This window comes from Hirundo rustica, chromosome 17 (assembly GCF_015227805.2).
Source record: "Hirundo rustica isolate bHirRus1 chromosome 17, bHirRus1.pri.v3, whole genome shotgun sequence".
Classification (NCBI taxonomy): domain Eukaryota; kingdom Metazoa; phylum Chordata; class Aves; order Passeriformes; family Hirundinidae; genus Hirundo; species Hirundo rustica.
In genome coordinates this window covers 10470714-10498564 of record NC_053466.1, presented here as the reverse complement: position 1 = coordinate 10498564, position 27851 = coordinate 10470714, and the positions used below count along the sequence as shown (strand labels likewise).

At 48.6% G+C, this 27851-nt stretch overlaps 1 protein-coding gene across 4 annotated transcripts in view; it reads left to right on the top strand.

Annotated features, from left to right (window-relative positions):
* The window catches only part of MSI1 (musashi RNA binding protein 1), a 74786-nt gene that overhangs the window by 31281 nt on the left and 15654 nt on the right, over positions 1–27851 (top strand). The window contains exons 1-6 of one of the 4 annotated variants that reach the window (XM_040080821.2): positions 13141–13331; positions 13586–13626; positions 13760–13841; positions 13955–14039; positions 18704–18745; positions 20388–20480. In XM_040080821.2, coding sequence (XP_039936755.1) covers positions 13273–13331; positions 13586–13626; positions 13760–13841; positions 13955–14039; positions 18704–18745; positions 20388–20480 — 402 coding nt within the window. In that variant the 5' untranslated portion in view covers positions 13141–13272. Of the gene's footprint in view, positions 1–13140; positions 13332–13585; positions 13627–13759; positions 13842–13954; positions 14040–18703; positions 18746–19878; positions 20001–20387; positions 20481–27851 lie in introns of those variants that run through there. The other 3 variants (XM_058422818.1, XM_058422817.1, XM_040080822.2) reach the window with 3 other exon arrangements.

Here is a 27851-nt window from a genome sequence, read left to right as displayed (position 1 = left end):
TCTGTCTCTAGTGTGGAATGCAGGGTTGTAGGAAAACTGTTGCTTAATCCTGTGTAGAGTGATGTGGCTTTCCAACAGGGCAGGGATCATGTTTAGAACTATGCACAATAAGATGGACTGACCCATGTTACTGTCGTTGATGGAGGGCAGGTGGTTTCTTCAAGTGAGTCAGATATAATTTGAAATTATGCCTGGAATTACATGGAGAATTTAAAAGCCTTAAGATAAAAACTGAAATAAATCTGTTACCCATAATGAAGGTGCACTCTGAGAAGAGACAAGCTGAAGCACAGGAAACATTTCTTGAAAAGGAAAAACAGTGTCTCTCCAGTAGAATTTTTTTTGTTTGTTTGTATTTTCCTATGTGAGCTGTCCAAAGGAGACTTCCCTGTTGGAGGAAAGCCCTGCTGCTGCTGAAGGGCAGGGCTCTTGTGGGTTGTCACTGTAGGTGACAACAGTGGTGACAGTAGGCAGCTTGGCAGAGTCTGCATGTAGATTTTGGAGTATTAAAAATCAAGGCAAGTGGTGTTAGCTTTTCTCCATGTGTGGTTAAATGCTTTCTCTGTAGCTGGTGCCAGGCACTGTTGCGGCCCACTGCTCACAAATGCCTTTGCCAGGTGGAGACCACGTCTGCTCTGAGTTGGAGTTAAGGACCAAATGAGACTTTGTTTTCTGTGTCACTTCTAAATGATACTTAGGCTCCTCTTTCAGGTAGGAGGTTTAGAAAATTGAGTCCTATGACACTTTCAGTAGGGGAATTCACCAACCTCTGTTTTTTCCCCTGGGCTCTGAAATATGCAAATAACCTATAAGCGAATGAGAGCTACCCTGTACCTCAGCTATATCAGTGGAGGATCTTGTGTTTTCTTCAGATTTCACAACAGAGTAAGTGACTTGGATGAGACAGTCTCTCAGAGAGAAGCCACCATGGGAATGGTGCTTTCAGCATCCCACATCATCCTCAAACAGAAGTCAGAGACATCTTATTTGAGTTTGTTTAGTAATTGGTTGCAGTGCCACTGTTTTAGTGCCATGGTGTCTACAAGAAGAGATCATGCAGTCTAATTTTGTAATGAAGAATTATAATAAAACAGTAGGCAGTGCTTCCTGCAAAAAATATCTCGTGTGTGGCTTTGTACAGGATAAACTGTCTGGCTTAAATATAGAAACAGTGTTCTTCTGTCAGGAACTCTAGAAGAAAATGCATTTGAGTTGGTGTTTGCTGGCAGTGCGTTTGGTTTGTCATTCACTTACCTATCTAAATTCTAAGTGTAGTAGTTAAATCAACATTAATTCATTCTCCTATGACGTATTGGACTGATAGAAATCATTACACATTTGTGAAATGTGTGTTCCACATCACAGCATAGCAGTTGTCTGTCAGGGTCTGGCTCGCAGGTACCCAGGGGTCCCTTCTGTACACTGGGCAGCGTGCTGAACTTCCTGCAACACTGGCTGTGCAATCTCCTTAGCTCCTGATTACTCCCTTTCTTTTTCTTTTTCACAAGGACCTTGAGTCAGCTGTCTCTGGCAGGCTCTTAGTAACAAAACTTCTGTTTGAAAAGTGCTATATCTGGCAAAACAAGCAGTAGCTCTTGTGAGTCCTTCCCAGCAGGTTTCTCTCACTACTGTCATTCCCCTTGCACATGCACCATGCACCCCATACCCATCCCAGGATTTGCTTGCTTCCTTCTGGTGATTGACTCTGTTATTTTGGAGCACAGGCTTACAGAGCCAAGATAGAGGATCTCCAAGGGAAGTTTTAAGTGTTCAATAAAAGAAGGAATGCAGGGAGAAAAGCAAGCACCGACTCGAATGGCATCATTCTCTTTCCTTTGAGGTTCTCCTGTCTTCACTGCCTGCGTGTGACCTCCCTCCTCTTCCAACCAGGCTCTTTCTTTTTTCAGTCTTCCTCCTCCCCCTCACCCTCCTCATTCATTGATCTCCCTTTAGGCTTTATTAGTGACTGTACCTCCCACCCTTTCTCTCCCTCAGTTTTTCTGATTCTCTAACATGAGACAATTGAATGAGGCCAGACTCCTAAGCCGAAGCTGGGGGTGAGAGGGAAGAGGCGTTAAGATTTAATGATATTGCCTCTTTAAGGAATCCCTAATTCCTTACACCCATCTCCTCCCCCACCTGAGAACCAATTAATACTCAATGAATTCAAGTGGAGGCTTTTGTGCATCACATGTGCTTGACTAACAAAGCCTTCTCCATGCTGGAATAAAAGCTTCTATTCAGCAGCCAGTTTGTTCTAATTCAAATCACTTCCACTCCAGCATCCTCTCCTTCCTTGCTGCTCCTGAGTTCCCAGGCTGGGCTGCCACCCGCACAGCCCTGCCCAGAGCTTCACGCTCCACCTTGCTCCTCCTACTTCAGTAGCAGCGAAGCAGAGGATGTGAGATGAGCTCCATATGGTTGACTGGGCAGTCCATGCTCATTGTGTCCCTGTTTCCAGGAGCTTCCTAGGCCGGGAATGAGTGCACGTGGTGCCCTGCAGGAGCTCCAGCCCTGAGAGCTGTCTCGAAAGGATCTCTTGCTGTGCCCTTGGGAAACAGTTCCTGTGTGCAGAGTCCTCTGTGTGTAGACAGAAAATTACCTTGTCCATGAGCAGAGCTCAACCTTCCTGAAATGAGTGAAACCCCTCTCTTTTTCCTGTCACTGTAGGGGTCATGCAAATGTAGTGACACCTGAAGTAGCAGGGGAGTCCAAAAGCACACAAAATCTAAGTGAGTCCAGTAGTTTGTACTTTCATCTTCCTCAGCGTGTAAATGGCACTCCCTGAGACTGAAGGTAACTTCTGTCCTTTATTGTGCCCTGAAAATGAGCTTGGATAAGGTCATCTGGGGGATAGAATACATTTCATGCTATTCAACTTCCAAATTTAAAAACCTCACTTGAAAGCTTTGCAGCTGCCGATCTGGAGCTTGGGTGACTTTACATAGGGAGTTGGTTCTCTGTCCAAATGTTAATCAGGCAATCTTCCACGTGTAAAACAGGCTCTGCTCAGAGCTTCTGCCTGTCCTTTACTGATCAGTGTTGCCTGAGCTTGTAGCAAAGCTGTGTGTATGACATTAACTGGGTTATCTTTTCTCCGTTCCTGCAGCTTCCTATTTGTAGAGATACTTTTGGATTTTTTTTTTGCTCTTGTGAGAAATCTCTGGTAGAAGCAGTTTGAGCGCTTTGCTGTGATCGCAATGAAGTTTTTGCTCCCTCTAATCTCTGCTGGGAGTGAGCTCCAACATTGCAGGCCAGCTGCCAAGGAAGCTATCTGCTCTGCTCCAGAGCCTTGTTCTGCTGTATGACAATTCCGTTGCTCCTGAAACATGTGATTTTCTCAGGGAGTCATGAAGGAGATAGTCAGCTCTTGGGTAGCTGGGACCTGTCCCACAAAGAGCTCTGGCAATTGAGATGAACTCTTGGAAGCTGGTTTGATATTCCTAGAGGCACCAACGTTTAGAGGAGTGGTTTGGGTGTACAGGCAGTTAGGGAACTGTGATGTCTGACAACAGGAATATTGTGTTTTGAACTCATCTGTAGTTTGTGGTGCTGGTAATTCTTCTGCCATGCTGCTTTGCAGCTGTCCAGCATGGCAGGGAACAAGTGTTAACTCACCTCAGGGTGTATTGCAATCTTCTAGTCAACTTTTATGGAAGAAAGATTTGAACATCCCTTAGAGGTTCTGTTCCTTTGAACATCCCACAGAGGTCCTGTTCCTTGCTATAGCTGTGATCTCACATCTTACCAACAACCCCAACTCTGGCCATCAACTAGAGTTGAATATATTTTACTGTTCCCAAAAAGTATGTTTGGGGCTATACTTGTCTGTCTCACTCATGTGTTTATAGATTTGGACATGGAACCTTCCTTTGATGTCTAAAAACTCTTACTATTTTGTAAATTGGCACCAATTTTCATCCAGATTTTTTTTCTTCTTTAAGTTGGCCTCTTGTTGCAGTGATGTGCAGAGTTAAAAAAAAAAAAAAATAAAAGTTCTGTGCATGGATTTTCCCTTGGCAAACCCAGTCCTATGTCTACATAAATGCAAAAGACAAAAGAACAGGGACTCTGTCAATATGCAAAATGTTTGGGGTGCTTAGACTAACACATAAATTGTAAAGAACTGATCATTAAATGACAAGGTAATTTCAGGTAATGCCATGTGGTATCATGACAGTAGAATCTCTGGCCATCAGTATGGTAAAGGGAAAAAGATCAGAATCAAAATCTATATTTCTATTGAAAAAATACTACTTTTCCTTGAGTGAGAGATGGCTAATTATTTGGGGAAGATAAAAAGTATTTCCCTTTACAGCTTTGAGTTATTTTCTGCAGCATGTTCCCTATGAAGATCTGGAAACTTTTTTTTTTTTTGTGTGTGTGTGTGTGTTTTGTGTTGTGTTGCTTTGTTTGAGATAGGGAGAAAACCCCTCGGTTTTCAAGTAGTTAAAGAGAATTTTCTTGGCTCAAATCATCTGGCCAATTTGTGAGAAAGAGGTAGGCACAGCACGAGCAACTTAGCACTTCACTGAAGAGCTCACTCCTCTGGAGCCTCCTGTGAAATGGAGCAACTGTGTAGCAGAGCTCTAACATGGGGGCTGACAGTGCTCAGGGCCTGGCCGGGCTTAGTTGGTCCCTGGGCTTGTCTGTAATAAACTTGCTTAATTGAAGGGAGCAGAACATCTGAGCTCCTGTGGCTGTGAGGCTCAGTGGGCAGAACAGCCCCTTCCTTCATGATGCAGCTGAACTCTCCCTGTGTCAAACACTGACCTTCATCTCAGGGGCTCTGCACTTTGTTCCTGTTTCTTGTTAGTGAAATGAGTTTGATGATCTCAGACTTACTAGTAAATGGTCTCTACTTCAAAACAAAGTGCAGTTAGTTTGGCAGGAGAGTTCCAGGTCTGACCTGAAACTAAATTACAGCTGACCCTGAGACAGTGAGGCCCCTCCAGGTCAGGGACAAGGGCATTGTCAGGACACTGGCAGCTTGCACTGTAATTAGCAGCAAAGGTATCAAATACCTCTGTTTCCAGCATTCCTGTCCTTAAAGCAACACAAGCATAAAATCTTAAAACTTTTCCTACTGCCGCCTCACTAAAAACAAACCAAAAGGAAAGTAAGGCTGAACAAACTTTCATTGATTTGCTTTTTCTCTGTAAATCCCTCCCTATCTTACGCTGTCTCCCACAATCCCTTGTTCTCCCAGCATCTGGGAGTGAATTTACCAGACACTGCATTGCTTTCAAGGCTCCAGAATGACCAACACACTTGAGCATGCCTTGCCTGACAGCAGGAGTGTGTAAGAGAAGCCCTCCTACTTCAAAACCTTGTTTTATTCCAGAGCTGCTCACTAGCAGCTGTCTGTTCTATTCCCAGGTTTCTTCAAACAGCAGAGAGGCCCTTTTAGATTCACACTTAAAAATGTGATTTAAATGCACTTTCTGTTACAGGAACATTATAATATTTGAGAGAGCAAAACACTCCTACTGGTTTCCTGGGTGTCCAGCAGAGTACCAGTAAACAGAGGCCAGGAAGCATTGCAGCTAAAAACATAGAGAAGTATAAATGACTGAATTATAAATTTCGACCTGGTCACCTGTGCCACTAACAAACCCAGACCTTGTGTGTGCACCATGGGACACCACAAGCTTGTTTTGCAGAAAGTGCTGTGTGCTGAGAGCTTTCCCAGGCCTTCTTTGGAAGAGGAATGTTTACTCATTTCCAGCTTCTTGACTCAAACATTTAAAATCAGTGGGCAGTTTTGGAAGGTGCCTCACTGTTTCCATCCATCACAAGTGGGCAGTTTCCAAACCCCAAGGGTGTCTGAAGCAGTAAACCTGGTTACCTCCAGAAGGGAAAGCTGGAGCAGGGCAGGACATACTGCACAGGGATTCCAAAAACACCCATATAATCAGATTACAAGTCCAGTGAGTCAAGATGTCTTAAACCAGAGTATGATCCCTCTATTTCACGTGTAGCTCATGGGAGTCCTTTCTTCTGATGTCTCTAAAGAGGCAGTGATCATTCCTGCAAAAAGGAGTGCAGATTGCTCATTGAATAATTGGGAATATGACAGGGACATGGAACTAAAACCACATTTTTGTCAGAGTCTTAAGCGTTTTTTAATGTTACTATACTAATGTTACTTTAATGTTTCATGTTACTATTCCCCATTTTGGTTTATGTATCTGACAGAAACTTTGAATTGAAGAGGTTACTGTTTCACTCATAATTTTAGTAAAGGGATGGTTTCAATATACATTTCACACCTCCACTGTGAGAGAGATTTCCTGCTGTTCCTCTCTGTGCCTGCTTTTGAAGGAATATCTCCATGTTGTCTGTCCTAGCCTTGTGCTAAATAATGCCTTGGCCAGCTATTTTATAGGAAGCTGGTCCTTAGCTGTTGCAGTGCCTTGGCCACCAGGCAGCTGGGAGCTCTGAGGAATACAGGAATACAGTTTGTGAATCACTACTTACTCCTGGTGGGAAAAGGGTCAGTGACTCAGTTTACTTCAGCTCTTGGAATTGCATGGGCATGAGGTAGGTGGGGAAATTTCTGCCTGGAACCAAAAAACAACAACAACCCTAAAAATCAAATAAAAGAAAATGGCATAAGGACCCTAAGGTAGCAAAATCAGCCTTGAGGGAAATCCACAGCAGGCAAAGGCGTGAAAAGATAAATGCTTAAAGGCTGTGAAAAGTGAGAAAAAGATGGGCAAGAATGGACAAGTAGCAGCATGAGCAAAGTATTTCCCACTAGACTTTGAGCAGTGCAGAATGAGAGCATCTCTTCAGTTAGAGGTCAGCTCGCAGGGTGTATGGGCAGGGGAATTGCTGTGTCTTGGGACCTAAGAACAAATTTTGAGCCTTTTCTAGTTCCAAATACATTTGGAAGCTGGTGAAGGTTGCTGAAACTAGAGTGTCTAGTAACAGCCATCTCATTTCACATTCCCTAGCCTGGGAGGATTGTGAGCCTGTAAGCCTGAGTGAAGATGTGCCCTGGGGTGAGGGAAGCCCTCCCTCTCTGGCGGACACCACCCCTGCTCCAGAGCATCTGTGCTGGGTGCATTGTTGTAGAAAAACAGTTCTGAGTATAACACACTGGGTGAATTTGTACCTTGCAGCAGCCTGTTCTACAGCAAACAGGAGAATGACCAGACATGACTGGCAACAAGTGCACCTGGACCCTGCAGCCTCTCGCCTCCTTTCCCCCTCAGCAGGGAGGAGGCTCAGGCGGCAGTGACGTGTACAGAGCAGCTAAGCTTCTCCTGCAATCTGAGGATGGGAGCTTTGCCTGGGAAGACACTGGTGTCCATCTTGATTAGGATGTGATGCCTGATGTAAGTCATGTGACAAGTACAAACGAAATACCTTGGCAAAACCTTGAGGAACCAGGACAGGCTGAGCTGCTTAGGAAGATTTACAGTGTGTATTTCTGTCCTGTGTACTTGCCTTGGTCTGAACCTTTCTCATCTCAGGAGCTCCAGCATGCACCCTAGATTTTAAAGCTACTCTTTTCTGTTCTTTCCTCCAAATAGTCTGCAAACCTTCTCAATGTTGTGCTGTTAAGTTTAACAGTTACTTGGCCCCATTTACTTTACACCATAATAGTACCTGAATGCTATAATGTTGTCCTCTGAGAAGTGCTGTTGGAATTTGTGGAGCAGAGGTCCCATCATCTTAGATTAGAAAACAAGTCTTGAAGGAATGGGAGAGTTAAAAGCCAGTGCAAGTGCTAGAGCAGAGGTAGGAAATCGATTATGTCCTGAATGAGAGGGGATGAAGAAGCAGCTTCTGCTTTCTCAGCTCCTGTTCATGTGTTGAGCCAAAAGTTCTCTGTTTGCTTCTCTGAGTGTTTCCTTCTGGTGCTGTTCTGGGACAGTGCCAGGACCCAGATTTCTGCCTTCTGCAAGCATCTCAGCAGGAAATCCAGTCCTTCCCCTGAATCCTGTTCTCCCCTTGTTCCTCTAGTCTTTTGGATTCTACCTTCTTTAAGGCAGATTTTAGAGGTCTTTGACATGGTGCTGACTTCATCCCCAGATTAATAATTCATACATGCATCAGACTTGCAAGGATGTGCAGGTCCACGGATAGTGCAGCATCACTGCCTGAGGAGCTGGTGCTGGAGGGCCCAGCACACTGGGCAGCCAGGTACCAGCAGTGTCACTGCAAGGAGACAGTGAAAATGCTGCGTTGGCTCCGGTGGTGTGTTTGGGGCTCACCCTGCGCCTATTCCACTGGGACACAGGATTTTATGTAAAATTCAGAGCTCTAATACTTTTCAAAATGTTAATACAGAAATCCCTTTTGTATAAGGTGTCTGGTAACTCTCAAAACTGATCCAGAACTTTTTCTGTTACCCCTCTTCACCCAGCTCTTTCCCAGACATCTCAGTCCTGGTGGTATTTGGTCAGCCTGGCCCCATGCTGCACTGTTATTTGCCCTGATATGAACCCATGGACCAAAGCCTTTAAATTTCTCTGTCTCTAGGCTCCATCTATGCATGTAATGTGCAAGAACAAAACAGGATGTAATCACCAAACTGACATTTGTTTAATTTATTCTTAAAAATTTTCATGAATGGAAATTCCCTGGCCTTCCTGGCTCCCCTCTTTAGCCACCCTTATAGTTGCCAGTTTCTCCTGATATCTAACATTTATCTCTTTCTGTGTCAACTAAACTTATTGCCTTACCTTCAGTGAGCACAAGAATTTTTTTAATAAATTTTATTTAAAAGGGTACAGCGCATCTGGTGGATTTCGGTTGCATCCATCCTCATTTCTCTTTTCTAATGGTGGGGAAATGAGTCCCTCTGTATCCCACCATAGGAAGCTCTGAGAGCTTCCAGGAGGCAATGCTCTGCTTCTCAGCTGGGGAGGAGCCTCTTAACAGTGGGTGCTCTAACAAAGGTCCCTTTTCCATAGGAGTTGAAGACTGGGAAGGGGTTAGGTAGGAGAAAGGACGGAGCAGAAAGCAGTGACTGATGGAAGGCTGGGACAAATGCTAACTAAGAGGTTAGAATGAAGGTGGAGCTCAGGGCACTTTCGAGGAGAGAGGTCTCATTTTTTGCATCTGTTGTTGCTTTCTGTCACTTTATATGCAATCTTTGGAGTATTAAAAAAAAGAAAAAAAGGAAATGAAAATGTTTTCGGGTCCTCTTTGGGGAGTGGGGATCCTTTGCAGGCTGGCGCAGAGAGGTGGCACCTGGGCTGGCCTGGTGCAGTGCTGGGCACACTCCATGCGTGGAACAGCTTCTGTGTTAGAGCTCAGCAGCCAGGGCTTCCTCCCTCGTTTGCTGGACCGATTTAGATAGGATCATGGAGACTAGACGCCACGTAGTAGTTTTCAGAGTTTGTAGAGAGGGAGAATAGCAGGCAGGGCTCTCTGATTTTTCCCTTAGCCATCATTTCCAGGACAGCGGGTGGAAGCCTGCAGTCTCCTGCTGTCCTTCAGAGACCTCTCTGGGTTTGCTATTTTATGCTGAATCCCTACACTGAATTTACTACGCTGCAAGTTCTCTTGATGCTTTATTTTTCATCCCCTGCAGACTTCTTTCCTTTTTTTCCCTGTGAAGCTACAATCCCTCTTGCTACTTTGTGATAATTGGGGTGGTCTCCTCTTCTCTCCTCCCTCACTCCTTTTCCAGTTATCCCAGTTGTCTCTATTTACTCTTCCTATCCCCTTTCTCCTGCTCTTTATTAACTCCTGTGTCTCTTGCATGCCACCCTATTCCTCTTCTGTATTCCCACCCATCCTGTTCTTCAGTGGTCTGCACCACGTAAACAGTTTTCTCTCCCATGAATCTTCCTCCCTGAGGTTTCTTATATGAAGTAAAGAAATCCTCGGTGCATTTGCAGTCATTTGTCTCTTCCTATTGCTGAGTCTGTCCTGCCCTCCCTGCCTCCACCTGAATGGAATCTAAATAATTTAATTTCCCTAAATAGCTCCTCTCTGCTTGTGTGCCTGATTCTTGCCCCAAGCCAGCTCCTGCCAGGCAGGTGGTTGCTGGAGCAGTGGGTTCCCTTCGAGGTAGACACCCTGGCTGCTTCATGCATGGGCTAGCAGGGTTTTGCCATCAGCCCTTCCAGAGGGTCAGCATCCTTCCTAAAGCAGGTGTGAGAACTGCCAGAAGCCACCACCAGAGCCAGGCAATGCCCCCAGGCTGCCTGTGGAGCCACAGTTAATACCTTCCAGGTTCACATCTTCAGCATTGTAATGCAAGTGGTACAAAAATCATGTGAGTTCCAGTTCAATTTTGTTTATTAACTGTACAAACTAAATGAAAAGTGAAACTTTTCACAGTTCCTGACTGCCAAAACTTCCCAGCTAGACAGGTCTCCAAGACAATCTCCTTAAGCTTTATATGATGAGGGAGAAAAAGAGGCGGCTGCTCTGCCTGACCCTCCCCTAACCTCCACTTTTTGGAACCTCCCTCTCACCATGAATAACTCCAGTGTCTGCCACTGGTGCTGGGCAGAGCTTTGCCAATCATCCTCCTCAGCAGGAAGTGGACATGATTTTGATAGTGTCACTCTACCACACATGAGACACTGAATAGCAGCAAGAAAACTGAGCAGTTTTGTTAATCTCGGTGGTGTTTGGCAACCTCTCAGCAGCAGCCACAGAGGCACTACAGCTGTCTGTCTGCAGCCCCAGGAATACAATGCTGCATTATTTTATATTTGCCAGATCATCTTTCCAATCATAAGGTCTGGAATGTTTTATATATTTACTTCTCTGTGAGGAAAGCTTCCTACTGCCACTAATCAGCAGATTTTTCAAGACCCACTGTCCTGTGCATTGCAGAGATAAATGAATTGATGCTTACAAAGCACTTCGGGGTCCTAAGGTGGAAATACAAAATATCATGTGTATGTTTTGGAAACAACCTCAGAATAAGTTACATGGTAGGTTACTGTGTCATTGCCAGTGATGCCAGTCCGACCACATCCTCCATCCAAATCTTCCTGAAGGCTCAATTTTTTTTTTTCCTCTAATCTTCACAGATGTTAACTCACATTGATCCTGTTCTCCCCTCTCCAATATTATTTTGGTAGAGAGAAAAAATTAATAAAATAATGAACATTTTTTAAAAAGACACAATGAAGCATTTTAACAGTATCCTTCAGAGTGCTCAACTTGTACTGTCATAAAAATAACGTGTTTAAAATTATAGTAATGCACTGGTAGCAAACCAAGAGATGTTATCCTTTAGTGAGTCCAACACTGAGCTCTTGTTTCTTTTTAATTTTTTTTTCCTCCTCTTTCTTGTTTTTAATTAGCATTAGTAGTGTGCCTAGGCTGGGCAATTATGGAACATAAAACCTGTGCCAGGTGACTTGAAATTGTTAGTTAGTTCCCTCTTTAAAGTATCTGCTCTCCAAATGGAAGAGAGCAGGTGCCAGGAAGGAGCAAAACATCAGTGAGTTGGGGCAGTGTGGCAGGTAGCTCTGGTAGCCCAGCTTTGTCCAGGTTTCTCAGGACATGCAAGGGGAGATGGCTGGGATGCTGCCTCAGCACCACTGCTTCCACACTCCTGCCTGTCACTGCCAGCTGCAGTACCACCTCTGCATGTCATTATTTATATTTCCCTGCTGCACCAGCCCTGCTGCCTCTCAGGGCACCTCCACCCAAAGCGATGACTTCAGCCCTGTGGAATGAAGAGTGGGTTATTCTGGAGAAGCAGTGCAGCCTGGACCAGTGGCAGCATGAGCTGGGATGCTGCATTGCTCAGTTCCCAGGGGCAGCTACCGAGTCTCTGAGTGTGTTGCTGTGCCCAAGCACAGGGCTGGGACACAGGATAGGATGCTGAACCAGTTCAGGAAAGGGGGTGGGTGAATGATGGTTTGGCAGGGCTAATGAGCAGAGATGAATTTAACCCAGAGTTGCAGCCCATGTAACAAAAATATTGTTAAAACAAAGGTGTAGTGGTTCCTCTCCAGGAAGGAGAGAATGTGTATTGGGACGTGGAAAAACAGTCATGAGAGAAGGGGAAGAAAGGTCAAATGAGGATGGCACTGACCTGAGCTGCCAATACCTTGCTTTAGGCAGTGAGAGGGTACAGGGGGGACCCATGCTGGAAGGAGCAGAGCCAGGGAAGCATGTAGGGAGTATTTGGCAGCACAGTAGCATATGCCTGGAATCCAGTGATACCCTTTTGCCAGGAGAAGGGGTCACAGCACTGTCACCAGAGGTTTTGAGCACTGCTCTGTTCTGATATGCCACAGATGCAAACAAGTGCCTTCTCCCAGAGAGATGCTTGGTGCAGTCAGGCAAGGTTTCAGCTCTCCTCTTGACTCCAACTTTACAGGTAATTTCGTTTGTTCCTCGCTGAGCTCCTCCAGCCACCCGGGCTGGTTGCCCAGGAGCAGAGGCGGAGTGCACAGACCTGCTCGAGAAGCAGCATGTGAATGAACTTGTGTGGCAGTGGAACTCGAATGGAGCTCGGCACGAGTCTGTCAGCCTGAATGAGCAAGAAACTGCGCGGTGCCTTGGGGACTAGCCTAGCCCCTTCCCAGTGAGCCGCGGGCAGAGGAGAGCGGCTGGGCTGTGCATACCTGGTGCTGCGGGGCTCTACGGGCTCCGCGGTGCCCGGCAGCAGCTCTGCCCCGGGTCCTGCAGCCTGGGCACTGCCGTGCGGGGCAGCAAGCGGCGAGGCCGGGAAGCCCCTGACCCCTGCAGGGTCCCCGTAGGCTGCCAGGGACCACAGAGGTACCAGGGCTCCGGGAAGGCGCCTCGACTCCCCGCTGCCCGGTCGGAGTCCCGGGGTACGCAGGGCGGTCCTGGTCCCGACCTGGAAGCGCCCTCGGCGGCGGCGAAACACCGGGAGGAACAGGGCCGGAGCGTCCGGGGTCCGCCGCAGCGAGCCCGAGCGCACCGGGCCGGGCCCGGCTCCGTCGCCCTTTGTCCACCGCCCCGGGGCAGGTGCGGGCGGCGCGGCCGGGGACAAAGCGGCTGCGGGCTCCCGGGCTGCTCCCGCCGCCGCCGCGCCCCGGGTCGGGCGCTCTCCCCCAGCGCGGTGCGGGCGCGGCTCCCGGCACTCAGCCCCGGTACCGCCGGCGGGTTTTATGCGCAGGGCGGCCGGCGGGCCGGCGGGGGTGGGAGGAGCCGGGCAGGTTGTGCCCGCCGGGCCCTCCTCCCTCGCTCCCTCCCCGCCCGGCGGAGAGGGGTCGGGGGAGGGGGCAGCATGGCCTGTCCGTCCGGCCCCTTTTCCAGCGCTCATCTGCCCCGGGAGTGCGGCGCCGCTCCTCGCAGGGAGAAGAGGTCCGAATGGAGACAGACGGCAGCCAGCCCGGCCTCGCCTCCCCGGACTCCCCGCACGACCCCTGGTACCTCCGCGGCGGCCGCCGCCGGCCGCCCCCAGCGCCCCCCCCGGTCCGGCCGCGGCCGCCCCCTCCCCCGGCCCTGGCCGCCCGGCCCGGACAGGCGCGGCGGCGGCGGCGGCGGCGGTGCCGCTGCCAACATGGCCGATCCGCGCCCTCCCCTCCCCGCGCGGCCCCGCCGCTGCCGCCGCCGCCACCCCCGCGGGGTGCCGCGGCCCCCCGGCGCGGCCCCGCTCACGGCTCTCCCCTTCCTCCCGCAGCAAAATGTTCATCGGGGGACTGAGCTGGCAGACCACGCAAGGTGAGCGCCGCGGGGCCCCGCACCTGCCGCCGGGGCCGGGGGTGGCGGAGCTGGGGCTGAGCCTGGGGGGGGCGGCGGGGCCGGGTCGGACCGGGACGGGACGGGACACCCACGGCGGGTGCTGTGCTTGCAGAGGGCTTGCGGGAGTACTTCAGCCAGTTCGGCGAGGTGAAGGAGTGCCTGGTGATGCGGGACCCGCTGACAAAGAGATCCAGGTGAGAGGCCGGGCCCGCGCCTCCCTTCGCCCCCGCCGCGGCCCGACCGCCACTTTAACCAACTTTCTCTCTTCTCTCCGCATCCCCTCCTCTGCCCGGGCTGCGGGGCTCAGGGGCTTCGGGTTCGTCACGTTCATGGACCAGGCTGGCGTCGACAAGGTCCTGGCCCAATCCAGACATGAACTGGACTCCAAGACGGTGAGATGACTTCTCTCATCTCAGGGGTGCATTTGCCGGCACAGCGGCTGTGCTCGGAGCGGCCGTCGATTGTAGTGTTTGATTTCCTGTTAGAGGTTGTAAACTATTGATTCCTGATACGGATCGATTGTTCCCTTCTCTGTCCCACTTGTCGGCGGGTAGCCTCGTTGCCGTCCAAGCACCGGGCTCACCGTGTGCTGACTGGTGTGGGTCTGTGGATCGTGGTGATGGTTTTCATCTTGCCCATTCGCTGTAAGGCCTATCCGGGCAGTGAGTGTAGCCCTCTGGAAGCTGGGACACCTGAACACGTTTGGGATGAGGATTTGCCTCGGGAAATAAGATGTGGTTGTGTTTGGAGAGAGGGAAGCCGCCCTTTCATCCCGTGTGCTGCCGAGCACTGATCCCTCCTCAGGGGTGCTGTTCCCCAGCAGCCAGGCCCTGTTTCCCTGGCCATGGTGGCCCGTGCCCCTCCCCTTCCCGGCAGAGAGCCCTCGTTCTGTGCACCCCAGAGACTCTCTTGTGGTTTCCCCAGGTGAAGTTTTTGTAACAGTCATGGAGGCTCAGGACTTTATTGTCTCTGAGTGTGGCCAGTGCCTGCCCATGTGGGCTGCCACCAGCCTCTTGGAGTGGCTGCAGCTCTAGCCCTCACTCTGCAAGTCTAGGGGATGAGAAGCCTCAGCTGGGCCAGCAGAAAGATTTGGTGGCTCACCGGACTAGTGGTGTAATGTGGTGGGTCCTGCCTTGGGAATCTGTGGTGCTCAGGAGATGTGCAGACTGTTTTGAGGGGTAGGGGTGAGATGTCTGAGTGGGAGGTCCTTTCTCTTTAGTTTTAGTGAATTGCCTTCTCCTGAATTCCTTTTCCTTATTGCTGCCCTGGGGTGAAGGTGAGGGTAGGGATGGGGGAGTGGCGGGGGCTGCAGGGGGATGGCATGGTGAGAGAGCATGTTCTGGCTCTAGGCAAGGGCTGCTGAGGAGTCCAAATGCAGAGTTTTATTTCTTGCAGCGCATGGCCCAGTCGTCCTAGTCTTTATCTTGGCAGAAGGAGAGGGCGGGAGAGCGAGACCCTCTTTCTTAGGGTTTACAGCATGAGTTGCAGTAAGATTTATGTCTGTTCCTGTTTAACTGCCTGGATCGCTCCCTTTGATGTGCACAGGTCCTTCCTCCCCACGGGAGCTCCTGGTTAAACCCACCCCAGCCTTCCTGGCTGAGGCTGGGTCCCCAGGACTCCCAGCCCTCCTCCTTCCAGGAGTGATGTAAAGTGAATTTGCTCTGAGGGGGGGATTACAGTAATGTTTTTTGAGGAGGGCCCAGGGTTTTTCCTTTTTTTTTTTTTTACACTGGCCTGTGTAAACACAGTGTCTGATCAGCTAGTCCTGTCATGAGTCTGTGGGCTGGCATAGACCCCTCTTGAAAAGGCAAGTGATGGATGTCTGTTGTAGCACTAATCCTGGAAGTGTTTCAGGGCTGGGAGTGAGCTGAAACCCACATTGTCCATTCTCCCCAAGGCGCTGCTGCCGGCTGTGTGAAGGTGCTGTGCAGCCCACGCGGGCAGGGAGGGAAAGTGGGCGCTGCAGGAGGACAGAGGAGCCTCGTGGCGTGTGGGGACCGGCCAGCCATTGAAATTCCCTGCTGCATCTGCTCTGCTCGTCCCGCCAGCATGGCACGGAGAATGGGGACAGTTTCACCAGGGCCTTCTTTGTTAGGAACTTTGATCCTCTTCCCCCTTCCTTCTTATTTTTTGTTTAGTGCAGTTTTCAACTGGGTCAGATGTTTTTGGGGCGTTTTGCCTCCTGAGCGGTTGTTCTTGTGGGAGCACATGGAACCTCCATAAGCCTTTTCCCTGCTGAGGTGAAAGGCTCTGCCGTGACTCATGGGTTGAATCTTAATTCAGAGTTTTATGAAACTTTGCAGGAAAAGGCCCGGTGTCCTGTAAGGACAGCCCTCTCATGGGGCTTGGTGTCTCCTGGCAGAGAGCATTTGATAGACAGTGTCTGTTCAACTTGTTGCTTCATTGTTTTCTGATTCTTCCTACCCTAATGAAGGCAGTTGGCCTGATTCTTCCGGGCAGCTTTGTTCTTTTCAGACTTCTCTTTGTAAGCTAGATAGCAGCAGACTACAGGGTTATTTTTGAAAATACTTGATATGAGAGTTGGCTTTACAATCTCAAGGTAAAGGATTTGTGTGACTTCGTGAAGCTGCAGCCAGCCGCTGCCTTGAGCTACTTCTTTACGCACTCTGGGAAGCGCACTTGCCACTGCTGGGTCATCCCATCATTTCTTTGTTGCTGCCGTTGTTGAGTTTTTGCTGGGTTTGTCTTTTGTGGTGGAGGGAGTGATCTAGAGCTCCCCGGCAGTGCAGACCAGCAGGGTGGAGGTAGTAACAGAGGTACAGTGAAAGAACAAACCGGGACCTGACATCTTGCAGGTCCTTCCCAGCCCTTCCTGTGCTTTGGGACACTGATACCAGCTGGGCTAACACAGGAGTTATGTGACCTGGGCTATGAAATGGGGCTATAGGTGGCCTGAAGAGCACTACTGAGGACCTGGCTGGCCTGTTGGTACACCTGCGACTTCAGTGGGATTCCTCATCCCCAAAGCCTTGTGGGGTGAACTGGAAGCAGTTTGAGCTCAGGTGACTTCCATTCACTGCAGCCTGATCTGGGGTTTTGTTTTTTGGACACAATCTGAGCAGTTCTGAATGCTCTTAGCAGATTTCTATCTGGGTTTGTAAAAAGGATCCATTACGTCAGTGGGTGACACTGAAACACAACTCCTCCAGGGCTATTTTTTTTAACACCAGAAATGAGGGAATAAGGTACCGGTGCCTTTGCTTTAATTAGGAGAGACTCCAGCCACCAAGGAGCAGTCCAGTTAGAGTAACTTGAGTCCGGCACCAAACTTGCTCCCCTCTGCGTGTTCCCAGGGCTGCGCCTGCAGTCAGTCACCCCAGCCTCGCTCTACCTGCAACAATAGCTGGTTGTGCAGAAGAATTTGTGAAATGACTGCCTGCTCTCTCCAGCCAGGAGGACACGTTATCTCTGCCCAGTTGATCACACTCAGGGTAATGAGAAAATGAGGCTGAGCTTAGCATTGCTGAGTATGAAAGCATCTTATTGGCAGGAGCTGAATGACACTGGCTGAGAAGTAAAAGACAGTAGATTATTGTTTTTGCTTATTATCTGCCATCAACCTCCTGGTCTCCTGCCGTCCCCTGTCCTCAGAATTCACTGTGGGTGTCTGCACTAGCCAGGAAGCAGTGGAAGAGGGGGGGTGTGCCTGGGGAGGGGAGGTCCTGGATGGTTCCGATGTCCCCAGGGAGGCACTGGAGGGTATGCTAATCTGCTGGCGTTTGGAGCTTGGGGAGCGAGGTTTATTTTTGAATTTATTTGTGCTCTTCAGTTTTGCCTGTGTTTACCTACGTGCTGAGTTTATTTATGTTGTAAGCTGTGAGTCAGGATGGAGGTGGGGAAGGCAGGGAGAGGAGCTAGTGGAAGGGCACAGGGGGGCCAAGCTCCGGGGCTGTGAGACAAGTAAAAGGATGCGGGACGGGAGGGCAGCCAGGCTGGAAAGCTGAACAAAGCAGTGAGAGGCGCTGGTGAAACACAGCTTCCTTTTGGGCCGTTGGAGCTGCTGGGCTGATGGGACAATGCTCCAGGCTGCCCTCCCAGCTGCAGCCTGTCCAAGTGCAGGGATGAGCCAAACCTGCCTTTACCACAGGTCTTTGTAAGCTGATTTGTAGGTCTGGATCATCCCCGATGTGATGTAACTTTACAGGAGTTGCTGTAAAAATAGTCTATAAAGAAAAAGGTGATGGCTGTGGAGGAGAGAAGGCTTTGTGGGTGTTTGGCTTGCAGCTGCATTAGTGTTGTCCCAGCTTTTGTGGTGGTGCTGGTGGTGGTGTGAGGCCAGTGTAGGCACACGCTCATCTGTGCTGAGCCCAGCAGAACGCGCGGCACCTGGATGGCGGCGCGGGGCCCGGCTGCTCCGGCCAGCAGCAGGTTTATAGGGAAGCTGAACAGGCACAATGGAGGCTCAGCCCGCGGAGGGAGGGAGGGAGGCATCACGGCTTTGTGTGCAGCGCGGCCTGGGGAGAGGGGCAGCACGATCCCTCCGCAGCCGGGGGCCTGGGCTCCTCGGGTTAATTTGTGCCATCCTGTCTGCTCTTTTATTGCTTCTTTTTGTCTGCCCTTCAGTCTGTGTTTGAAGGGATGAAATGTTTGGGGGTTTGTGGGCTGCTTCTTTTCTGTCTTGTTACTACCCAGATGAACTCTGTACTTGTAGGCAGAGTGAAGGGTGAGAGCAGAAAAGGCAAAAGAAGCCACTTTTAATATGAGGCTGGTGATGCACGGCACCCAGGGGCCGGCCAAGCGGGAGGGTGCAGCCCAGCCTGTTAATCCCAGCATGTGATGGGCTCTCAGTGCATCTGCCCAGCGCTCAGCTGGAAATGTACCACTGCATGCTGGGACTTGTAGTCTCCCTGGATTACACCTTACCAAGAGGGAAAGATGTCTGCAGCCAGCTTCATTTTATGCACCTCAGGTAGATTCTTTGGGATTTTAGCAAGGTGCCACGTGGGCAGAGACAGCCACACACATGGAGGAAACCCTGTGTCTGTAAATAGGCAGGAAAAGTGTGTTCACCTGTTCTTCCCCACATCTCTTTCAGATTGACCCGAAGGTAGCGTTCCCTCGCCGAGCACAGCCCAAGGTAAGCACTGTGGGCAGCCCTTGAGCCACAAAGGGAAAATCTTGTGGTGGTGAACTTTGTCCTTCTGTGCAAGGTGGCCAGTGCAGGCAGCAGAGTTGCTTGCTTGGGTTTGCTCAGGACTCTGCTGGAGCACAGTACTGGGAGTTTGCATGGCACTGAAGGAACCAGCAGGCCCCTTGGTTGTACTTCAGGATGCACTAGATAGAGCTGGTGGATTAAATAATGCCCAGGGTGATCTAAGTCCTTCCGAGGTTGCAGACAATGGCTGGAAGTTCCAGGCCTTAGGAGATATGGACCTCCATGCTGTGATGAGACACAGGTGGAAGATTGTTGAGTGTGTGCACCGGTGTGTGATAAATAGGTGTATGGCAGGGAAGGGGAGGAGGATTTCACGTTGTGAAATGTCCTTGTGTACTGGAAAAGGCAAAAGCAGTTTGGTGTTGGATCTTAATCTACCAGAGGCTCTGGCATAAAAATGCACAGTGTCAGGAACTTTTTCCAGGTGTGCAGATAGAAACTTTTAGCTGAGGAGCTAGCAGCACTCTGGGGACTGCCTTTAGACTTTGGGTCTTTCTTTAACTTGGGTCTTGGATGTGAGTTTTAAGTATTCCAAGTGCTGTTAGGGGTGAAAGAGCTGGGGAGCTGTGTTGAGAAGCAGAGAGGAAAGAGGAGACTGGCGCTGGGAGGGAAGTAAGGGGTTCAGGCACTGAGAACAATTGGTGAGCAGGTATCCCAAGTAACTGGAGCCAGGAAGCACATGGTAGGAATTGGGTTAATTCCATTAAGCAGTTTGGTGACAGAAGGTGCTTTAGTGTTAGAACGGGCTGCTCTCCAAGCCAGGGAATTGCTGCGGATTAGCCCTATGCTCCTTGGGGTAATTAGGACCATGTGTTCCTCTGAGAGCAGGGGTGTAGCCAAGCAGCGAAGGGGAGGATGCAGCTGGAGAGCTGGTTCAAAGGATGTCGGTGTGCCTCAGCCTGCCAGCCATGGCCTCTCTCAGAGTAGTTAGTTTTCTTCCTTGTCCCAGCTGTATCAGTGACAAGTGGCAGAGGGATCTTGTCTTTACCTTCTTGCAGAGGCAAAAGCAATTTAACTGGGTGTTGACTGGGTTCCATTTGAGTGACTGGGGAATGGTAGTGAAATGAGGCTTATTCCATTTCAGACTGGAATGCTGCGCAATTTGCGGGGTGGGAGGGCAAAGCCTGGGGAACCTGCCTGTGCTGGCAGGCCTCCTGCCACCCTGGGAGCAGAGCAGGTACCTCTGGGGTTGCCTGGAGGAGGCTGGCTGTGCAAAGTGGCAGGGCTGGGGAAGGGACAGCTGTGCCCCACACATTTGGGGTGGTGTCACAGTGCCAAGGGAGCTATGGCAGGTTGGTGAGGGGGGAGGCTGGTAATTGTCTGACGAGGAGGTGGTGGCTGGGTGCTGACACGTGTGATGAGGTCTGTGAAGGCAAGAGCAGGAATCTGGTGTGGGACAGATCGGCCTGCTGTGTTTGGCCAGAGGGCTTCAAGAAGTTGGAAACTCAGCTGCAGCAAAGGGAAAAGCGCTTCCCGAAAGCAGAGGGGAGTTAGTGGCCTTTTGAGTCTCGTTCTCTGCTCGCTCTGGGTTTATTTGGTGAATTCCTGTCCTTCCCTTTTCCAGATGGTGACCCGAACGAAGAAGATATTTGTGGGTGGTCTGTCTGTGAACACTACTGTGGAGGATGTGAAACAATATTTCGAGCAGTTCGGGAAGGTAAGTCTTTCAAGTGATGTTGGATCAAAGCTGTTGCTTCTGGGGCAAAAGGAGTTTTCTGAACTTTGTGGGGGTGGGATTAGAAGCTTGTGTCTTTTGCAAGGGTTAAGTAGATTAAAGGTCAGTTACAGATGCTGGCTGGCTGTAATGTCCTTGTAGGGGCTACAGCCAGTGACTCCTGCCCTGTGGTGATTTGAAACAGAGTTTATCCTTGTTGCCAGAGCTGCTAGGACCTCAGCTATGGGAAATGATTTTACAATTTTTCCCCATCCAGAAGCCTCTTGTGGCTCACAGATTTGCAGTTTGTTCAAATGCTGGAGGAAAGGTTGGAGACAGTCCTAGCAGAATGGCTGCTTTATCAAACCTCTGATTTTGGCTTGTTTCTCACTCAAAACCTTGTGATTTATTTTTCAATAATCCTTTATTAAAAATAAGTCTTTCAGTCCTGAAACTTCTCCTGCTGAGTCTTGGGCAAGTGGTGGTGTAAGTTTTGTATAATTGAAGGAAGTTTGGCACTAAGGCTGTCCTTTGTGTTGGTCTGGCTCTTCTGTGGCCAGTGGTGGCTCAGGGAGGGGTGGGCTGCTGTGGCTGGAAGTCACTTGTGCCATGGTCTCCGTGACAGCCAGGTGTGTGAATTGTGAGACTGGACCGAATCTGACGACTGAAGGGAGCTCAGTTGTGACCTTTCAGCTGATGAGGTTGTCAGCATCCCCAGGAGTGATATCAGCAGGATTAGACTAAAGGATCCCAAGATTTTTAATGGGATTAGGAACTGAAGGGGATCATCGTACCCAAGTGCGGAGTGTGGTCACCTCTATGGCAGGACATTGTGACTGCTTCACTGTTGTTCAATGGTGTTGTGCATAGGTTTGCCCTTTGGGGCAGGAAATGTTGGATTCTGCAGCTCTTGGAACCCTTCTGCCCAGTTAGGAGGGAAGAACGTAGTTTGGTGGGTAGTGACCCAGCCAGATCGTTGCTGACAGAATCATGGTCATGGAAGGAAGTACCATGGGAACTGCACTGTGGGGATGACGGGCTTGGTATTAATTTTCTTCTGAGATTTCCTGCAAAAGGGTGGTGTTATGTTAAGGCACACTAATTAGTGAAAGAAAAGGGAGTTTTATGACCAATTTGCTGTATTACTGAAACTTTTGGGCAGAAAGTTTGGGACAAGTATCTGCTCAGAACCTTCGTTCATCTTCTGAAGCCAAATTTGCATGTTCTGGTGTGCAAAGTAGGACTCTGTTCACTCCTAAGAGAAAGTGGTCAGATAGCCTCGTGTTTGCCAGTTGGTAGCTCTGTGTGGTTTCTTTTCTATAAGAAACAGGCAAACTCTGTGTCCCCAAGAGCATGGTATCCTCAAGGGTGCCACCACTCAGTGTGGTGGTGTCCGCGTGTCTGTGCAGTGTGAAGGCTTTTTGACTTGCAAGTTCTCCTGTGCTGCTAATGGCTGTGTTTGATAGGAAAACAAATTGTCTTTGGCATAATCCCCTTGTAACCTTGACTGTATCCCTGCTAATTCAGAGAAGAAGCATGTCACAGAGCACTCAATTTACAGGCAGTTACAGTTGCTCTAGTCTGAGCAGTCCTTTCCAGCTCTTTTGGGGTGCTGTTAACGTTTCTCTTGTTTAATGGTTGTGTGCTGAGAGGTGTCCTCATGTCAGGCAACTGGCACGGACTGGTTGTGTGAGTGTTTTCTGAAGTGGGCAGGAGGGAGAGTTCTGCATAGCTTGGTGTGATGCATTTCTGAAGAGCCAGTGTCCCAGCCAACATCCAGTGCTCCAAATCTGTGTGAGGCCGGAGCAGTTGTCGCCTTGGCTCTAGGGAGTTTCCATGGGGAGACATTAGGGCTGGGCAGATTGATTTGCTGTTTCAGGGCAGTTTTCTGACTCATCTGGTCACTTCAGATGACAGATTCCTCAGAGTTCTTGTGTAAAGCATTGTTCCTGGTCTGTAACCATCTTCCAGACTAAGCCTCAAATAACTCACCCATGGCCAGGAGAACGGTTTCTTGAGAGATTCTCTACAGTAGATAGCTTGGGCAGCTGATGGGCAGGATCAGTGGGAAAGTGCATTTCAGAGGAAAGCCCTGTGGCCTTCAGCTCTGGAGTTCTGAGCTCTGGATGTGCTGTTGTATGGTTTGTAAGGCTAAGCAAAGCCTGTTGCCTTCAATTTCAGCTGTGACTCATGGAAAAGATGATTTTGATACAGAGTCTTTTTTGGTGGCTGTTTATGATGTGCTGGGTCCTCCCAGGTTTCAGAGGTCTCCTAGAATCCTGTCTCTACGGGTGTCCCAGACACCACAAGTGGTCTTCATCTCTGATTTATGGCATCTTTAAGTGAGACGCGCTGAAGCTCCAGTCATGGTATCCTCAGCTCAGAAAATGTTTTTTTATTCAGACTCTCCAAGTCACTTGGGTCCACTACTGCTTCTGGAATTGCATCAGGACTGTGTGAAAAGGAACTGTTAAGGATGCTATTTGAAAGCATTTCTTTAGAGGACTTACCCTCTTAGGAAAGAGCTTTGTAACTATTCCCTTTTCTTGGAAGTGGCCCCACAGTTACTTAGGACGTGGCAGTAGGAAAATTGCTCTTCTTTCCTCCTGCGTGTCCAGGGAAGGCACAGGAACACTTAGGACGTAGAGAGGAGAGAGGTAAGAGCACCAAGTCATCCTGTCTTGATTCCTCGAGCTCAAGGTGCCAGGGTCCCAGTGGAGATTTTTAGTCAATTGTTGAAAATCCAGTGGCAAGCTCACTTTGGATTTTGGCTTCAGGGGGAGATCATGCTCTGCTTCTGAGGACAGGGGAGTTCAGCTTTTGCAAGAAGGTTTGTACATAACCCTCAGGCCTCAAGCCTGAGTGTGTCTTAGATTTGCCACTACTTAAGGTCTTTAAATTAGGATAGATGCTTTTGAAAAATACATTTTAGCCCAGACAGAAAGCATGTACATGCTGAAGGAATTACAAGAGGAAGTGCTATGGCCTGCAGAACAGATGAGGTCAAATTAGATTATCATAATGTTCTCTCCAGTTCAAATCCGTGAACTGCAGCTCACAAGTCTACCAAGGTGGTTTGTGTCGGTGCATCCCAGGTCAGAAGCAGCACACCTCCTACGTCCATTAGCAGAAAAAAAAAGAAGTTTAGTTGGGCTGCAAAGGAAATGGTTTTCTATTTCATTAGACAAAATTCCCAAACGTGATTTTTTTCCATTTTGACATTTCTGCTTATTCTCCTAGTTTTGTTTTGTTTTCTTTCCTTGCTGTGTCCAAAACCTTCTCTTACCTTTGTAAAATGGAAGTGGCAGAAGAAAGGTGAACATGTGTGAAAAGGCAATCCATGAGTATTACTTAGTAATAAAGCAAGAGAGGGAGAGGCTGGCACCCCAGTTCTTCATATCAAAATACTTGGTTTAACAGGGACAAAAGGTGAAGCTTGAAAGAGCATCCCAAATACAGTGTGAGTGTCTCTGCTTCAAAGAGGAATCACTTTGGGGTTTTTTCCCTTCCAAAACTCTGACTAAAATATATAGGCTGCTGTTTTCCTGGGGAAGAAAATACAAAGGGGTTTTTTTGGTGTTTTGGTTTTGTTTTTTTTATTTTAAGTACAGAGAGAGAGACTGAGAAGTGATCTCAAGCTGGCTGTGGTTTGTCAGGTGCAGCTGCAAGGGCTTTGAGCATAGCGGGATCTCTAGGAAACACTTCTCTGGTTCCAAAACTTGAATCTCTCTGAGATCCAAGCTCAGGCCATGCACATGCTTTCTAAAGAAGATTATTTTTTCAACTGTAGGACAGAAGTCCTGGAAAGACTTTGATTCACAGTATGTGTAGCCAAGTAGTTTGGCTTAAGTTGGATGGTGTTGAAGATCTTTAGGCAGCACAAGGAATTTTTTTCAACAGCTTCTCTCAATTCAGGCTACCACCCTCACTGAAACCTGCAACAGAAAGGGAGGAGGAAGGTGTCTTGCACCTACCACCCTCAGGCACAGCGAGTCCTCTGTCTAGTTCAACATGTATGAGAATGCCAGAGGAGCTCAAGTTGCAGCTTCCTCCTTTTCTACTTCGACCTGTGGGAACACGTTGTTCTGTATTTTTTTTGGGGAGGAAAAGGGATTGTCCATCAGAATAATTTCTTTGGACTGTTTGGTCTCTGATCTTGTAAGCAAGGTTATTTGTGTTAAATCAAAACTGAAAAAACTCAGATCAGTTTTCTAATGCAAGAGTTGGTCTGATGAAGTTTTGTGGAAGAGAAAGTAATATAAATTGCAAGATAGGAGCAGGCTTAGAACAAATAAAGTCGTTTTATCATGGAGCATATCTGAACTGTGAAATCTTTGCCGCAGGATGTTGTTGTTAAAATTTTCACAGGCTCCAAAATGATTGGGCAAATTCATGGAAGGTCTTTTAAAATACACAGACACCCCTCTGAATTCAGAAAATTTCCAAATCACAAATAGCTTGGACAGGGATGTAGTGTTCTGGGCTCTGTGGTAATATCCTTGCCTTATCTTTGTGTTCTTCCAAAGTTGTCTGTTGGTTGATATCTGGAGGTTTTGGGCAAGGCAGAGCGCTGCTCTAACTTGGTGCAGCTGGTCTTTTGTTTGTCATCAGGAAAGAAGCTGATCTTAACAGAAACTGGAAATGCAGAGGTCCTGGAAGAAATGGGGGCCTGCAAAATCAGGGATTTGAACTCATGGTTCAGTTTGTGTGCTTTTGCATTTGGTGAAGCAGCAGTGCAGGAAATACATTCACAATGACGTCTTTGCATGACTCACTAATCAGTTGCAGCACCAAGGGTGCTTGGAAAGTGCTTAAAACCAGTCTGCATCTCTCGGTGGGCTTGAGGTAATTGTGTGTGGATGAGTTGGTCATGAAAGCTCGGCCTCTCTGTGAGGCAGCTCTTGCCCAGAGAGATCTCCTCTCTAAAAATACCCTGGAAGCAAACAAGAAAAAAGATCTCAGGTCTGAGGAGGGTTCTGACCTTTAGGCTGCCATCTAATACTCCATCCAAATTCTGGACCTGAGAGGTCCTGAGGTCTCACTGGGGTGATGGCTGTTACTGTTGCAATGAGGGAAGATGATAATATCTGAGGTTCTGGATCTGATGAGGGTTTGTAGGTCTGTCACAAATGCATATTCATGTACTCCTGCCAGAAGAATGGGGTAGTTGACTTGGGTGTGTGAAATGAGTTTTCCCTGCTGACTCATGGGAGAACCTTCAGATACTGATGTCAAATGTCTTTAAAGGAAGACTTGTTTCTGTGCTTACAGTGGCCATGATTTTCCTCACTTTGCATTGGGAGAATGTTAATTAATTAATCCTTAATCTGCCACTCTCTGGAAATTTCAGGGATCAAAGCTACTTGTCAACCTGCTGTGGATTTCCAGACTGGATTTTGGATTTTCTTCCACAGATCAGAGGGCAATTTATGTAAATTCTCACACATATCATGGTTGCCATGAACAGATGGGGAGGGGAGGAGAAGGGGAATCTGATCACCTTTCTTGTGGCAGTAGGCAGTTTGGCCTGTGGTAACAATGCCTCTGGAACAAAGGGTTCTCTGTGCTCCGCATCTGGTAGGCACATAGCCAAAAACGCTCTAGCAGTAATGGTCATTCAGGTCTTCTGGAGTTCATCTGATCTTTGCCAGGTGCCCGTGTAAGAGCAGGCAAGGACACCTGGACAGATTGTTCTGCTCTCCTGTGGTGTGAAGCAGGCTCTGTCTCCTTGGCCAAGTCTCACTCCCAGAGTTCTGAGAGCGGGTCTGTAGAGCGGGGTAAGACGGGTCTTAATGGCCCAGCACACCTGCTCCCTGGAGCCAGGCTCTCTGTCCATGCACCCTCCTCCCTGGAATTGGCCTGTCCTGTTTGTGCAGCTGGGAGAACCTCACAGGGTTGTTAATGCTGTTTCTTGACAGGATGGCTGGCTGGTTTCTAGATAGTTTGGTTTCTATTTTCCATATGGAAAATGTCTCAACACTTACTATTTTTCTGACTGACTTTACTACAAATATGCTGCCGTGATTCCTTCTAGGACCAGCTCAGACATTTTTATTTGCAGTTCAGGTGGAAGATGTCCATCTCCACAAACCCTTTGCTTGAATATTTACAGCTTTCAAAACCTACCTTTGTGAAAGTATATCCAACATTTCCTATCAAACTGGTATTGGAAATTATTTTTTTAAATCTGCATGAGGATGTCATTGGCTTCCTCATAGCAGATAACTAGGAATGAAACAGGAAAACTGAAAGATATTAGAGAGGAATTAAACCTCTGAAAACCCCCAGATATTTTGGCCAAGGCTGGATGGATCATTTACGATTATGGCACCTTTAAGTGAGAGGTGCTGAAGCTTCAGTCGTGGTATCCTCACCTCAGAAAATCCTTTTTCAGACAGACTTTTTCCAAGTAATTTGGGTCTAGTACTGCTTCTGAAATTGCATTTGGACTGTGTGGAAAGGAACTGCTGAGGATGCCCTTTTAAAGCATTTCTTTAGGGGGCTTACCCTCTGAGGAAAGGGCTTTCTTTGAGTGAACTCTGTTCACTCTTCTTCCAAGTGGCCTCTCAGTTTTTTAGCACCTGGCAGGAGAAAAATTGCTCCTCTTTGCTCCTGCCTTTCCAGGAAAGGCATGGGAACACTTAGGATCTAGAGAGAAGACAGCATTTTCCTTAAGCTCAAGGTACCATGTTCCCAGTGGTGATTTTTAGTCAATTGTTGAGAATCAGTGGCAAGTTCAGTTTGGATCTTGGCTTCAGGGGGAGATCACTCTCTGCTTCTGAGGACAGGGGATTCAAGGCTGCTGGATGGCTTTTGTATGAAGTTTTGTACACAACCCTCAGGCCACAAGCCTGAGTGTGTCTTAGATTTGCCACTACTTAAGGTCTTTAAATTAGGATAGATGCTTTTGAAAAATACATTTTAGCCCAGACAGAAAGCATGCAAAATTACTCCTCTTTTTTGTCCTTCTTATTTAGGGGAGGCATAGGAACACTTAGGACCTAGAAAGCAGGAAGCACCAAGTCATCCTGTCTTATTCCTCGAGCTCAAGGCACCAGGTTCCTGGCAGTGATCATTTACATGAGCATGTAGTGACAGGACAAGGGGTGTTAGGAAAATTAATCCACGAACACCAGAGGTTTATGTCCAAAAAGGAGACAGAGGAGTCCTTTTACTTTATTCGAATAAAGGGAGAGGCATTTTCCTAACAGGGGGAATGGCTTCAGACTGAAAGAGAGAGAGAGTACGTTTAGATTGGATCTTGGGATAAAGTTCTTCCCTGTGCAGCTGCCCAGAGAAGCTGTGGCTGCCCCTTCGAGGGGCAGGTTCAAGGCCAGGTTGGACGGCGCTTGCAGCAGCCCCGGCAGAAGGTGT